The sequence below is a fragment of the Ranitomeya imitator genome, chromosome 6, assembly GCF_032444005.1.
Source record: "Ranitomeya imitator isolate aRanImi1 chromosome 6, aRanImi1.pri, whole genome shotgun sequence".
NCBI classification, from domain to species: domain Eukaryota; kingdom Metazoa; phylum Chordata; class Amphibia; order Anura; family Dendrobatidae; genus Ranitomeya; species Ranitomeya imitator.
The window spans coordinates 176447961-176464015 of record NC_091287.1 but is presented as its reverse complement, the minus strand read 5'-3'; the positions used below and the strand labels follow the sequence as shown (position 1 = coordinate 176464015).

General features: G+C 45.8%; 1 protein-coding gene across 1 annotated transcript in view; it reads right to left on the bottom strand.

Moving 5' to 3' along the window:
• ITGA9 (integrin subunit alpha 9) overlaps positions 1-16055 on the bottom strand; it is a 720867-nt gene that overhangs the window by 519174 nt on the left and 185638 nt on the right. Inside the window, exon 7 of the mRNA XM_069730329.1 lies at positions 9790-9875. Coding sequence (XP_069586430.1) covers positions 9790-9875 — 86 coding nt within the window. The remainder of the gene's footprint in view (positions 1-9789; positions 9876-16055) is intronic.

The window sequence follows — 16055 nt, the reverse complement described above, 5'->3', positions numbered from 1 at the left end:
CTACTACACTGACCAGGTCACTGCTGCCCGTGTACCCCTGGAACCAATTTAAAATTGCCTACAGCCATGTGTTATTATTTTAGCCCTTCGATGCCTGTCTGCGGTCACTCCTTCCACTAGGCCTCCACTGACCACACCACTGCTGCCCGTGTACCCCTGGAACCAATTTAAAATTGCCTACAGCCAGCCCAATTTTTTTATTTTAGGCCTTCGATGCCTGTCTGCGGTCCATTCTTTCAACTACAACTACACTGACCAGGTCACTGCTGCCCGTGTACCCCTGGAACCAATTTAAAATTGCCTACAGCCATGTGTTATTATTTTAGGCCTTCGATGCCTGTCTGCGGTCACTCCTTCCACTAGGCCTCCACTGACCACACCACTGCTGTCCGTGTACCCCTGGAACCAATTTAAAATTGCCTACAGCCAGCCCAATTTTTTTATTTTAGGCCTTCGATGCCTGTCTGCGGTCCATTCTTTCAACTACTACTACACTGACCAGGTCACTGCTGCCCGTGTACCCCTGGAACCAATTTAAAATTGCCTACAGCCATGTGTTATTATTTTAGGCCTTCGATGCCTGTCTGCGGTCACTCCTTCCACTAGGCCTCCACTGACCACACCACTGCTGTCCGTGTACCCCTGGAACCAATTTAAAATTGCCTACAGCCATGTGTTTTTATTTTAGGCCTTCGATGCCTGTCTGCGGTCCATTCTTTCAACTACTACTACACTGACCAGGGCACTGCTGGCCGTGTACCCCTGGAACCAACATCAGAAAATATAAAAATAAGTATTTTGCTTATAAAAAAGAAAATACTGGTGAGATATCAAATGCAGACATTTTAACATTAAAAACAAACACACAACTAAAATCTGGTACAGTACTAAAAATGGCCACCAGCTACAATTACTTTCTCCTGCAAGTAGTTAACTGAAAGTTTTTTTAAATTGAAAACACACATATGGCATCCACCGAGTGTTGTCCTGTCGCGTCTTCTTTATATTATTGCCGAGAAGATGCAAAATAATGAAAATAATAAAATCATTAATTACCAAAATAATAGAGAAAGTCAACACCACATTGCAAATAAACATTCATTCCAAATAAAGAAGCAGGGCGCGTCCGAGGGTGAGTATATACCTAATAAGAATCTAATCACCCTCGGACGCGCAATGCTTATTTCCAACAGCCTTCCTTCCTAAGAATCATCCCTTCCGTGGTGTAGAGAGACGTTGTGTTACACTCCAAGGTGTTCCCCAGGTTGCCTTTCCTGAGCTTCGATCTACCGGCTCTCGTTTAGTAGTTGTTGGAAACTACGCTGCATTAGGCCTTCAAATTGGGTATGGGGTGTAGAGAGATGGTGTGTTCCACTCCAAGGTGTTCCCCAGGTTGCCTTTCCTGAGCTTCGATCTTCCGGCTCTCGTTTAGTAGTTCTTGGAAACTACACTGCATTAGGCCTTCAAATTGGGTATGGGGTGTAGAGAGAGGGTGTGTTACACTCCAAGGTGTTCCCCAGGTTGCCTTTCCTGAGCTTCGATATTCCGGCTCTCGTTTAGTAGTTGTCGGAAACTACGCTGCATTAGGCCTACAAATTGGGTATGGGGTGTAGAGAGAGGGTGTGTTACACTCCAAGGTGTTCCCCAGGTTGCCTTTCCTGAGCTTCGATCTTCATGCTCTCGTTTAGTAGTTGTCGGAAACTACGCTGCATTAGGCCTACAAATTGGGTATGGGGTGTAGAGAGAGGGTTTGTTACACTCCAAGGTGTTCCCCAGGTTGCCTTTCCTGAGCTTCGATCTTCCGGCTCTCGTTTAGTAGTTGTTGGAAACTACGCTGCATTAGGCCTTCAAATTGGGTATGGGGTGTAGCGAGAGGGTGTGTTACACTCCAAGGTGTTCCCCAGGTTGCCTTTCCTGAGCTTCGATCTTCCGGCTCTCGTTTAGTAGTTCTTGGAAACTACACTGCATTAGACCTTCAAATTGGGTATGGGGTGTAGAGAGAGGGTGTGTTACACTCTAAGGTGTTCCCCAGGTTTCCTTGCCATTGCTTCGGTCTTCCGACTCTCGTTTAGTAGTTGTAGAAAAGTACACTGCATTAGGCCATACAAAATGGGTATGGGGTGGAGAGAGATGGTGTGTTACACTCCAAGGTGTTCCCCAGGTTGCCTTTCCTGAGCTTCTATCTTCGGCTCTCATTAAATTGTGGTTAAATGGAACAACTGCATTTGGCGTACTAGTTGGTTTGGGGCCTACTATCGGTGTCTGCCACTCCTTGCTGTTCTCCTCCACTGAACAAAGCTGTGCCGCCTGTTTACTACGGTTGCCAATTTTGAACTGCATTTCGACTACTTACTGATTTGGCCCTACTCTCTGTGTCAGCCTCTCATTCCAGTTGTCCTCCACTGCAATGCCCCCTGGTTATTCCTGTGTTACCAATTTTGAACTGCATTTAGCCCACTTTCTTCTTTGGGCCTATATCTGTGTTTCCACTTCATCGTGCCCATTGCCCAGCCAGTGATAGATGAGTCTGCTGGTACATTGACCCATAACGCAACATTCCCCGTGCACGCTACACAACAACATTGTGACCCTGCTGAAAGTCAGGTTGCTCTTCCCGCATACCATACCACCTTACACGGGGACAAAGAGGAAGGTGCAGATGAAAGTGCAGGTTCCTTCATCAGGTGGGGGGAGGAATACTAGTTGGCGACGTCACTGGCACAGGGCCTCTCATAGTACGCAAAAGTGTTGCTGCCGGTGGGAGGCGCCCCCGCCGTGCAAACACACCGCTGTACTTTGAGGGGCCCTGTGCCAGTGCCAATGCCAACGAGTGGGCCCCCCCTGCTTGCTCAGGTTCACAGCACTTGCAAAGTTGAAATACTTACCTCTCCCTGCTCCACTGCCGTGACGTGGTCCAGATTTCCTGGGCCCACTAATTACTTGAACCAGCCCTACCCCCCACAACTTTAGCCAAATGACCCCCAATTTCAAATGCCTTCCAATTATTATAAGGTAAATTACGCTTGACAAGCTTCATTAAGAAGAATGGATGGTTTTGACATTAAAATGGGCACTCTAGGTGTTTTCCTGGCCCCCACTCACTGCCGACTATGCTGCCCCATTGACTTGCATTGGGTTTCGTGTTTCGGTCGATCCCGACTTTACGTCATAATCGGCCGATTTCACTCGACCCGACTTTGGACATAGTCGGGTTTCGCAAAACCCGGCTCGACTCTAAAAAGGTCAAGGTCGCTCAACTCTAATCCTGACCAGAATCTGGTGCTTCTTGACCTCCTCCAGACTAATGAAGTTGCCTGCCGTGCTCAAATCCAAATACGCCAACATTAAGTAGCGCCCATTCACAGAAGATATCTGGATAGACATAAAGCTAGAGAGGAGTCACACACACACCCAGGGAGGCCTCTCCTACCTAACCTAGGTGGAGGATTTTCCTGGCTGAACGGGGCAGGAAAGGAGTAAATGCGAGGCACTACCACAATAAAAACAAAGCCCTTGTGCAACCCTCTCTTCCGATGCTGATCCGCCATCTTGACCTGATCCACCTGCATAGGTTCAGGCACGGGAACGGAAGAGGACTAGAAGAGAATCTATTAATGGAGGAAACCGGACGATGGTACCTCCTCTCCTCTCCTGGACTGCCGGGAGTGCTCCTGGAAGCATGGGTCAATACGTGTGGCCAGAGAGATCAAATCCTCTAGGAAGGTTGGAGTATCCCGACCCGCTAATTCATCCTTAATTCGACTCAACAACCCACGCCAGAATGCTCCGACCAGTGCCTCATTCCACTCCAGCTCCGAAGACAGAGTACGAAAACGAATAGCATATTGCCCAACCGTAAGGGAGCCTTCGTGGAGATTAAAGAGAGCCTCAGTGGCCAAAACTACACGACCAGGCTCGTCGAACACTTTGCGAAAGGTTTCTAAAAAAGTAGACAATTGAGAGGTTATGGGATCATCACGTTCCCACAAAGATTTTAGCCAGGCCAGAGCCTCGCCCTCCAAATGTGAAACCACAAACGCCACTTTTGCTCAATCGGTGGGATATTGGTGTGGCAATAATTAAAAATGTAAAAGGAATTAATTAAAAAAAAACCGAAACAGCTCGGGGTCACCATTATACGGGGGTGATTTACCAAGATGGGGTGGAGGATACGGAGAGGGATCAGGGTTACGAGACTGAGCTTGGGCAGAGGTTGTGGTGGCAGACTAAAGGGAGAGCAGACAGTCATCCAATGAAGCCATATAACTTAATATGAGAGTCTGGGTGTCACGCTGCTGAACTAGCTCCTGTTGGAGACTGGTGAGCTGGGAACCATTCACACGGTCAGAGGCCTGTAAAGCGGACATCCGAGATTCCATGGACTTCATGAACGACATTATGCGTGTCTGATTCTCCCGCAAGTACACCAACTCCTTCTGAGCGGCAGCTGAGGCACCAGCTGGGATCCAGCCGAGGACCCGGAACAGGAGATGGAGGGACACGGCGAGGGACCCGGGAAGCAAGGTGAGTATCGCAGTGCGCTGCAATATTCACTTTAGAATGCTGGATATCAGCTTCTGGGCCAGGCCTTGACTGGTGACAACCTATCCTCCGAGTCACGCAGTTCTCAATTTTGGGTTTGACATAATGTTACATCATGATGGAAAAGCATTGTTCATCACTAAATTGTCTCTGGATCATGGGAAGAAGTTGCTCATGGAGGATGTTCAGATACCCTCTTTATTCATGGCAGCGTACTTGGACAAAATTGTGAGAGTCCTCTCCCTTGGAAAAAAAGCAACCACACACAAGAATGGCCACCCTTCTTTATTCATGGCAGTATACTTGGACAAAATTGTGAGAGTCCTCTCTCTTGGATGAAAAGCAACCAGATGCATAAATGGTCTCAGTATGCTTTACAGTTGGCAGGTCACCAAACTGATGGTATAAACTCCTTGACAAAAGACCAGCCTCCAAAAGTCTTTTTCTCTCAGTGCATGCAAATGAACTGACACCTGCCTGCTGCCACTCCTGAACCAGCCCTGTACTGGTGTTAAGCTGATGCCATAGCTGAATCATCTTAAGGAGATGGTCTCTGTTCTCCGGCCGCTGGAAAAACAATTTTTGACAGATCTGGGAAAAAACAGATGAAACGTGAGGTCATCAGTCGCAATCCGTCGCTAATACAAGTCTATGAGAAAAAACGGATCTGGCTGCAACTTTTTCCAGATCCCTTTTTTCAAAATTCACCGGATTATGCCTGACAGCAAAAAACTGATGTGTGAAAGCAGCATTAGGTGGGCTGCGCTGCTGGAGTAAATCAATTCTTCAGAAATGATGATGAGGAAAAGGGTTTTTTTCACAACACATTTCAATTTAATGCCATACTGGCACCTTTTTTAGGTGAAAAAACCCAAATGTTTTAATGATCCAATAAATGGTTGATTTAGGTGCAATCTTAGAAGCAGCAATGTCTTTGCATATAATTACCTATTGATGCAAAGCAATGATGATTGCACGTGTTTCTTTGGAAGTAACCATGGTTAACAGAAGAAGACAATAATTTCAAGCACCAGCCCCCTTTTAAAGCAAGGAGTCTGCTTTTAGACTTTAAACAGAATTAAAGTGATATCAGCTGTCTTTTCCTCTGTAACACTTTCCCTGAGTTAATGAGAAGATCATTGAAATTATTTTAACAGGTCATTTTGTGACAGGGCGGGCTGAAATTCTTCAGAAGTGGGATCTTTATGATTAAAGGAAAACTTATATAAAAAAGCGCTAATAACCTGCAGTTATGGGGTTAATTTGCAGGTTAATAGTGATCTGAAGCTGACTGGCACCCACACTACGAGCCCCACTGAACTTTATTCCTTCCAGCAGCCTCAGGCTTTCAGTCGTAGAGGTGCAGCTTCAGTCAACAGTATACAGTGAGCGGTGGTGGTAATCAAGCCGGGAGTGAATGACAGCTGGGGTCACGGTTACAGCCACCACTCACGATTAGCTGAGCAGTAACTGCAGCTGAATCTGTGCCACTGCTATTGCTGAAAGCTAGAGGCTGCCGGGAGTTGTATTCCCAGGAACATGGCCCTCAGTATGAGTGCAGGGCAGTGTCAGAATGCTATTAACCTGCAGATTAATCCCATATCTGCAGGTTAACAGTTATTCTTTTACATGACCGGTTCTCTTTAAGCTAATTTTCAAACAAGTAAATACTTTGCAATTGTTTGCAATTCATCTGATCACCTGTCATAGTACTGTAGAGTCAATGCAAATTGCAGCTATAAAAGTCAGCAAACTTTGCAAAAAAAAAACTGAATTTGTGTCAGTTGTAGCACAACTGTACATAATCGAGATATACATTTCTGGGAGTGGGAATTCAAGGCTTCATACCAATTATTAAAACCTATATGGTCTCCTTCTTAGTAAAGAGAAACTGAACCTTAAGACAAAAATATTAAAGAAAATTGTTGACTAGAGGAAGTGAAATAAATAATATTAATTAAAAAAACATCCTTTTCACCTCCAATGGGGGTGGTCTTTTGTTGTCCTTTCTCATTCTTGATTCCTCTACCAGAGGCCTGGTAGTTTCAGGTTTCTGCGAAGGATCTCAGTTGTTTCCAGCATTGCACCTTTCTGGACAGAGAGCTCAGATGTTGCTCCTGGGATCTGTTGTAGCCATTCTTCCAAATTAGGGGACTGTTGTGAATGCTCTTGGGCTCCCTCCGGTGGTTGTAAGTAGCATTTTTGTGAGTTCTGCTCTTTGGCTCCCTCCTGTGGTTTTGAGTGGTATGGCTGCTTCTTGGATTTAGCTTCAGCAGCTGTTTTCACTGATCGTCTTTCTGGCTCGGCTATATTAGTCTGGCCTTATCCCTCATTCAATGCCAGTTGTCAATTGTTCCTGCCTGGAGTCATTGCTCTTAGGACTTTCCTGACACTCTGACCAGTTCATCAAAGCTAAGTCCTTGCTTGTCCTTTTGCGGTTCTCTTGTTGTGGACTTTGTTGTTCAGAACTTTCTTTGTTTTTGTTAATTTGTCCAGCTTTTCAGTATGGATCTATTCAGTTAAGCTGGAAGCTCTGGGCAGCAGAGTTTGCCCTCCACACCTTTAGTCAGGTGTGGAGATTTTTGCATTTCTCTGCGGTGGACTTTTTCTAGTTTTTTTTTACTGACCGCACAGCGTTCTGTTCTGTACTATTTCTATTTAGCTAGAAGTGGCCTCCTGTGCTAAATCTTGTTTCATACTACGTATGTCATTTCCTTCTCCTCTCACAGTCATTATTTGTGGGGGGCTAATCTATCCTTTGGGGATTTTCTATAAGGCAAGATAGTTTTCCTGCTTCTATCTTTAGGGGTAGTTAGCTCTTAGGCTGTGACGAGATGCCTAGGCTGAGTTAGGAGCATTCCACGGCTGCTTCTAGTGTTGTGTTGAGCTTAGGGACTGCGGTCAGTATAGTTGCCACATGCTCAGAGCTAGACGCATGTCGCTCCCCAATCACCAGATCATAACAGGGGACACTGCTCCAAGTGCTCCTATCACCACAGGAATCACGGTTGCCTTCACCTTCCACATCTTCTCCAGTTCTCCTTTGAGGCCCTGGTATTTCTCCAGCTTCTCATATTCCTTCTTTCTGATATTGCTGTCACTTGGCACTGCCACATCATTGCTGTCTTCTGATCCTTGTCTACTATCACAATGTCTGGTTGGTTAGCCAACACCTGCTTATCTATCTGGATCTTGAAGTCCCACAGGATTTTAGCCCTTCCATTCTCCACTACTTTTTCTGGGGTGTCCCACTTGGACTTAGGGGGACTTAGCCCATATGCTGTGCAGATGTATACAATTCCCGCTACTTGGTTGTTGCTTTTCGTATACGCTGCTCCTGCTTGCATTTTGCATCCTGCCACTATGTGTTGGACTGTTTCTGAGGTTTCTTTGCATAGTCTGCACCTTGTCTTGTGTGGTAGATTCCTGCTTCTTTGGATATAGTACTTAGTGCTTGCTCTTGTGCCACTATGGCTAGTGCCTCTGTGCTGTCTCAGAGTCCAGCTTTCTCCAGCCATTGGCAGGATTACTCCATGTCAGCCACCTCCATTATCTGTCAATGGTACATCCCATGCAATGGCTTGTCTTGCCATGGCGCTTCATGTTCCTGTTCTTCCTTCCAGATCTGTTGTTGAAAGCCTTAGGCTTTCTCTCAGCATCTCATCTTTTGGTGCCATTTTTCCGATGTATTCCTGCATACTTCTTACTTCATCCGTGATGGTGTCTTGGATGCTTATCAAGCCTCGACCACCCTCCTTTCTGTTGGTATACAATCTTTGGGTGTTAGACTTAGGGTAGAGACCTCCATGCATTGTGAGGAGCTTTTGTGTCTTCATATCTGCAGCTTCCATCTCTTCTTTTGGCCAGCACACTATGCCAGCAGGGTATCTGATAACTGGCAGGGCATACGTATTGATGGCGCAGATTTTATTCTTCCCATTGAGCTGGCTCTTCAGGACCTCTCTTACCCTTTGATGGTATTTGGATGTTGCCGCTTTCCTTGCCTCCTCGTCATTGTTACCATATCCCTGTGGGATGGCGAGGTACAGTACTTGTAGCATGTCTGTACATCTGCTATGTGCCCTGCTGGTAATTCCACTCCATCAGTATTGACTACCTTGCCTCTCTTTATTACCAACCAGCCGCACTCCAGTCCGAAGGACATCCTGATGTCTTCGCTGTAGATCCTTGTCATGTGGATCAGTGAATTGATGTCTCGTTCGTTTTCCGCATACAGCTTGATGTCATCCATGTAGAGGAGGTGGCTGGTGGTGCTTCCACTCTTGGTATGTATGGCTCCTCATCCCTATCCTGGTAAGTATGGCCCCCATCAGAAAAATATAAAAAAAAATAAACCTCCCTTCTTACCGTCCCTCTCAGCGTCTTGTTGCAATGCCAGCAACTGCGGCTGTAGGGCAATCATGTGTGCTCGCTGCTAAAGAGAAATGAGTATTCACTGTGCTCGCAGTGAATATTCATTCCCTTAAGTAGCGGGCACATGTAATTGCCTGGCAGCTGCTGGAAGCCGGCGGCTGTGACTACTGTGCCTGCTATTACACAGAAATTAATATACAGTGCGAGCACAGTGAATATTCATTTCTCTCTAGCAGCAGGCACAGGCTTTAGCTGCAGCAGCCGGCTCCTGCCTCCCGTGACCCGATGCTCTTGGACCTCACTCGAGTATAAGCCAAAGGGAGCTTTTTCAGCACAAAAAAGGGTGCTGAAAAACTTGGCTTGTACTCGAGTATATACGGTAAGTTCTCCTGTTTCTCTGCACCTGTGATCCAATTTTTCCCATTTGAGAGAATCGTATCACTGTAAGATGACACAAATTAAACTTTGACAGAGTCTGAACTGTGAGTCATTAGCATAATTGATCAGATTCTCTCAGAAGAGAGAATAATTGCTTGTGTAACCATAGACTAATACTTGCAAAGTTCAGTATATTGACTACTATCCTACAACAGTGATTGTACTACTATATAATTCATAAACATGATAAAACCATACATGGTTTTGTATAATTATTTTTTTTAATTAGTACAATAAAATGTTCCTATAACTAAAAGGAAAATTAGTAGATTTAGTTAACGATGTTTTTCTCCTTTGCAGAGGTCCAGTTTCACCTATGAAACAATGTGCTATTAATAACTCAGCAGTTATAAAGGAAACTAGAGTTCATGGCGTTTGTGGAAGTGAGACAGGCAGTTCTATCACATGCACGGTACATAATGACGGAAGCCTCACCTTTCCGATGCCACTATCTCGGGGAGCTCCACCAACTATGTCCATGGTGGTGGTTTGTGAAAAGTGACCTGCGGTGACGGCATATCCTGTGATAGAGAAAAGAGAGAACATTAAACAAACTCATCAGATGGTAAATTAGAGCTGTCATGCTTCAACACTCTACTTTTTGTATTAAACTATGTGCACAAGTAAAATATTGCTTTGTTATATCGAATATTGCTGAAAATCACTCACATACTTCTCTACAGCTGCCAAAGAAAACATCACTGGGAAATGTAGACAAATCCTTGTATTTCCAAATTGACATGCTACAAAGACAGACATCTAACCATAACATAGCCTATAGACCACAGATGTCAAACTCTGGCCCACAGATGATTACATTTGGCCCATGATGCCAGCATCACCCCCTATTATACTGTATGAATTATTTTGTGGGGCACATTATTCTGTATAGAGGACCATGTGGGGTGTTGTGAATTCTGTTGTCGGGCTCCCTCCTGTGGTCATGAATGGTACTTCGGCTGGTTCTGTCCATTGACTTTCTCTGGTGGCTGTGGGTGTTTCTGAGTTTCCTTTCACAGGTGACGAGGTTAATTCGTTAACTGGCTGCTCTATTTAACTCCACTTAGATCTTTGCTCCAGGCCACCAGTCAATGTTCCAGTATTGGTCTAGTTCACTCCTGGATCGTTCTTGTGACCTGTCTTCCCATAAGAAGCTAAGTTCCAGCTTGTGTTTCTTTGGTTTGCTGTTTTTCTGTCCAGCTTGCTATTTAATTTGTTGTCTTGCTTGCTGGAGGCTCTGGGACGCAGAGGGAGCGCCTCCACACCGTGAGTCGGTGCGGAGGGTCTTTTTGCCCCCTCTGCGTGGTCTTTTTGTAGGTTTTTGTGCTGACCGCAAAGTAACCTTTCCTATCCTCGGTCTGTTCAGTAAGTCGGGCCTCACTTTGCTAAATCTCTTTCATCTCTGTGTTTGTATTTTCATCTTTACTCACAGTCATTATATGTGGGGGGCTGCCTTTTCCTTTGGGGAATTTCTCTGAGGCAAGGTAGGCTTTATTTTTCTATCTTCAGGGCTAGCTAGTTTCTTAGGCTGTGCCGAGTTGCATAGGGAGCGTTAGGCGCAATCCACGGCTATTTCTAGTGTGTTTGATAGGATTAGGGATTGCGGTCAGCAGAGTTCCCACGTCCCAGAGCTCGTCCTTTATTATCAGTAACTATCAGGTCATTCCGTGTGCTCTTAACCACCAGGTCCATTATTGTCCTGACCACCAGGTCATAACAGTACAGGTGGCCCAAAGTACTAATGCATCTCAATAGAGGGATAAGAGAAGTTCTGAGACCATTTTTTTTTTCTTTGCAGTGTGTTCTGTCTCTCTTTTCCCCTTTACATCTGGGTGGTTCAGAACACAGGTGTAGACATGGACATTCAGGGTCTGTCCTCTTTGATGAATAATCTCACTATAAGTGTACAAAAAATTCAAGATTTTGTGGTTCAGAATACGATGTCAGAGCCTAGGATTCCAATTCCTGATTTGTTTTTTGGTGATAGATCTAAGTTCTTGAATTTCAAAAATAATTGTAAATTGTTTCTTGCCTTGAAACCTCGCTCCTCAGGTGACCCTGTTCAACAAGTTAAGATCATTATTTCTTTGTTACGCGGTGACCCTCAAGACTGGGCATTTTCCCTTGCGCCAGGAGATCCGGCATTGTGTGATGTTGATGCGTTTTTCCTGGCGCTTGGATTGCTATATGACGAACCTAATTCAGTGGATCAGGCAGAGAAAATCTTGCTGGCTCTGTGTCAGGGTCAGGATGAAGCGGAGATATATTGTCAGAAGTTTAGAAAGTGGTCTGTGCTCACTCAGTGGAATGAATGTGCCCTGGCAGCAATCTTCAGAAAGGGTCTCTCTGAAGCCCTTAAGGATGTCATGGTGGGATTTCCCATGCCTGCTGGTCTGAATGAGTCTATGTCTTTGGCCATTCAGATCGATCGACGCTTGCGTGAGCGTAAAGCTGTGCACCATTTGGCGGTACTATCTGAGCATGGGCCTGAGCCTATGCAATGTGATAGGACTTTGACCAGAGCTGAACGGCAAGAACACAGACGTCGGAATGGGCTATGTTTTTACTGTGGTGATTCCACTCATGCTATCTCCGATTGTCCTAAGCGCACTAAGCGGTTCGCTAGGTCTGACACCATTGGTACGGTACAGTCTACATTTCTATTGTCCGTTACTCTGATTTGTTCTTTGTCATCCTATTCTGTTATGGCATTTGTGGATTCAGGCGCTGCTCTGAATTTGATGGACTTGGAGTATGCTAGGCGCTGTGTTTTTTTCTTGGAGCCCTTGCAGTATCCTATTCCATTGAGAGGAATTGATGCTAGGCCTTTGGCCAAGAATAAGCCTCAGTACTGGACCCAATTGACCATGTGCATGGCTCCTGCACATCAGGAGGATATCCGCTTTCTGGTGTTGCATAATCTGCATGATGTGGTCGTTTTGGGGTTGCCATGGCTACAGGTTCATAATCCAGTATTGGACTGGAAATCTATGTCTGTGTCCAGCTGGGGTTGCCAGGGGGTACATGGTGATGTTCCATTTTTGTCTATTTCGTCTTCCACTCCTTCTGAAGTTCCAGAGTTTTTGTCGGATTATCGGGATGTTTTTGATGAGCCCAAAGCCAGTGCCCTACCTCCTCATAGGGATTGCGATTGTGCAATTAATTTGATTCCTGGTAGTAAGTTTCCTAAGGGCCGATTGTTTAATTTATCTGTGCCAGAACATGCCGCTATGCGGAGTTATATAAAGGAATCCTTGGAGAAAGGCCATATTCGCCCGTCGTCAACACCGTTAGGAGCAGGGTTCTTTTTTGTGGCCAAGGATGGTTCTTTGAGACCTTGTATTGATTACCGCCTTCTCAATAAAATTACAGTCAAATTTCAGTATCCTTTGCCGTTGCTGTCTGATTTGTTTGCTCGTATTAAAGGGGCTAGTTGGTTCACCAAGATAGATCTTCGAGGGGCGTATAATCTTGTGCGTATTAAACAAGGCGATGAATGGAAAACAGCATTTAATACGCCCGAGGGCCATTTTGAGTACCTGGTTATGCCATTTGGGCTTTCCAATGCTCCATCAGTATTTCAGTCCTTTATGCATGACATCTTCCAAGAGTACCTGGATAAATTCCTGATTGTGTATTTGGATGATATTTTGGTCTTTTCGGATGATTGGGAGTCTCATGTGAAGCAGGTCAGAATGGTGTTCCAGGTCCTTCGTGCGAATTCCTTGTTTGTGAAGGGGTCAAAGTGTCTCTTTGGAGTTCAGAAGGTTTCATTTTTGGGGTTCATTTTTTCCCCTTCTACTACCGAGATGGACCCTGTTAAAGTCCAAGCCATTTACGATTGGACTCAGCCGACATCTGTGAAGAGCCTGCAAAAGTTCCTGGGCTTTGCTAATTTTTATCGGCGCTTCATCGCTAATTTTTCTAGTGTTGCTAAACCGTTGACTGATTTGACCAAGAAGGGTGCTGATGTGGTCTATTGGTCTTCTGCAGCTGTAGAGGCTTTTCAGGAGTTGAAGCATTGTGTTTCTTCTGCCCCTGTGTTGTGCCAGCCAGATGTTTCGCTCCCGTTTCAGGTTGAGGTTGATGATTCTGAGATTGGAGCTGGGGCTGTTTTGTCGCAGAGAAGTTCTGATGGCTCGGTGATGAAGCCATGTGCTTTCTTTTCTAGAAAGTTTTCGCCTGCTGAGCGCAATTATGATGTTGGTAATCGAGAGTTGTTGGCCATGAAGTGGGCATTTGAGGAGTTGCGTCATTGGCTTGAAGGAGCCAAGCATCGCGTGGTGGTCTTGACAGATCACAAGAATTTGACTTATCTTGAGTCTGCCAAACGGTTGAATCCGAGACAGGCTCGATGGTCGTTATTTTTCTCCCGTTTTGATTTTGTGGTTTCGTACCTTCCGGGCTCTAAGAATGTGAAGGCTGATGCCCTTTCAAGGAGTTTTGTGCCTGACTCTCCGGGTGTTCCTGAGCCGGCGGGTATTCTCAAAGAGGGGGTAATTTTGTCTGCCATCTCCCCTGATTTGCGGCGGGTGCTGCAAAAATTTCAGGCTGATAGACCTGACCGTTGCCCAGCAGAGAAACTGTTTGTCCCTGATAGATGGACTAGTAGAGTTATCTCTGAGATTCATTGTTCAGTGTTGGCTGGGCATCCTGGAATCTTTGGTACCAGAGATTTGGTGGCTAGATCCTTTTGGTGGCCGTCTTTGTCACGGGATGTGGATTCTTTTGTGCAGTCCTGTGGGACTTGTGCTCGGGCTAAGCCCTGCTGTTCTCGTGCCAGTGGGTTGCTTTTGCCCTTGCCGGTCCCAAAGAGGCCCTGGACGCATATTTCTATGGATTTTATTTCGGATCTCCCCGTCTCTCAAAAGATGTCGGTCATTTGGGTGGTTTGTGATCGCTTTTCTAAGATGGTCCATTTGGTACCTTTGTCTAAATTGCCTTCCTCCTCTGATTTGGTGCCATTATTTTTCCAGCATGTGGTTCGTTTACATGGTATCCCGGAGAACATCGTTTCTGACAGAGGTTCCCAGTTTGTTTCGAGGTTTTGGCGATCTTTTTGTGCTAGGATGGGCATTGATTTGTCTTTTTCCTCGGCTTTCCATCCTCAGACAAATGGCCAAACCGAACGAACTAATCAGACTTTGGAAACATATCTGAGATGCTTTGTTTCTGCTGATCAGGATGATTGGGTGTCCTTTTTGCCGTTGGCTGAGTTCGCCCTTAATAATCGGGCCAGCTCGGCTACTTTGGTTTCGCCGTTTTTCTGCAATTCTGGTTTCCATCCGCCCTCTTCAGGGCAGGTTGAGTCTTCGGACTGTCCTGGTGTAGATACTGTGGTGGATAGGTTGCAGCAGATTTGGACTCATGTGGTGGACAATTTGACATTGTCCCAGGAGAAGGCTCAACGTTTCGCTAACCGCCGGCGTTGTGTGGGTCCCCGACTTCGTGTTGGGGATTTGGTTTGGTTGTCGTCTCGTTATGTTCCTATGAAGGTTTCCTCTCCTAAGTTTAAGCCTCGTTTCATTGGTCCGTATAAGATTTCTGAGGTTATCAATCCTGTGTCATTTCGTTTGGCCCTTCCTGCTTCGTTTGCCATCCATAATGTGTTCCATAGGTCGTTGGTGCGGAGATACGTGGCGCCTGTGGTTCCATCCGTTGATCCTCCTGCCCCGGTGTTGGTCGAGGCGGAGTTGGAGTATGTGGTGGAGAAGATTTTGGATTCTCGTATTTCGAGACGGAAACTCCAGTACCTGGTCAAGTGGAAGGGTTATGGTCAGGAAGATAATTCCTGGGTTTTTGCCTCGGATGTTCATGCTGCGGATCTGGTTCGTGCCTTTCATTTGGCTCGTCCTGGTCAGCCTGGGGGCTCTGGTGAGGGTTCGGTGACCCCTCCTCAAGGGGGGGTACTGTTGTGAATTCTGTTGTCGGGCTCGCTCCTGTGGTCATGAATCGTACTTCGGCTGGTTCTGTCAATTGACTTTCTCTGGTGGCTGTGGGTGTTTTTGAGTTTCCTTTCACAGGTGACAAGGTTAATTCGTTAACTGGCTGCTCTATTTAACTCCACTTAGTTTTTTGCTCCAGGCCACCAGTCAATGTTCCAGTATTGGTCTAGTTCACTCCTGGATCGTTCTTGTGACCTGTCTTCGCATCAGAAGCTAAGTTCCAGCTTGTGTTTCTTTGGTTTGCTGTTTTTCTGTCCAGCTTGCTATTTAATTTGTTGTCTTGCTTGCTGGAGGCTCTGGGACGCAGAGGGAGCGCCTCCGCACCATGAGTCGGTGCGGAAGGTCTTTTTGCCCCCTCTGCGTGGTCTTTTTGTAGGTTTTTGTGCTGACCGCAAAGTAACCTTTCCTATCCTCGGTCTGTTCAGTAAGTCGGGCCTCACTTTGCTAAATCTATTTAATCTCTGTGTTTGTATTTTCATCTTTACTCACAGTCATTATATGTGGGGGGCTGCGTTTTCCTTTGGGGAATTTCTCTGAGGCAAGGTAGGCTTTATTTTTCTATCTTCAGGGCTAGCTAGTTTCTTAGGCTGTGCCGAGTTGCATAGGGAGCGTTAGGCGCAATCCACGGCTATTTCTAGTGTGTTTGATAGGATTAGGGATTGTGGTCAGCAGAGTTCCCATGTCCCAGAGCTCGTCCTTTATTATCAGTAACTATCAGGTCATTCCGTGTGCTCTTAACCACCAGGTCCATTATTG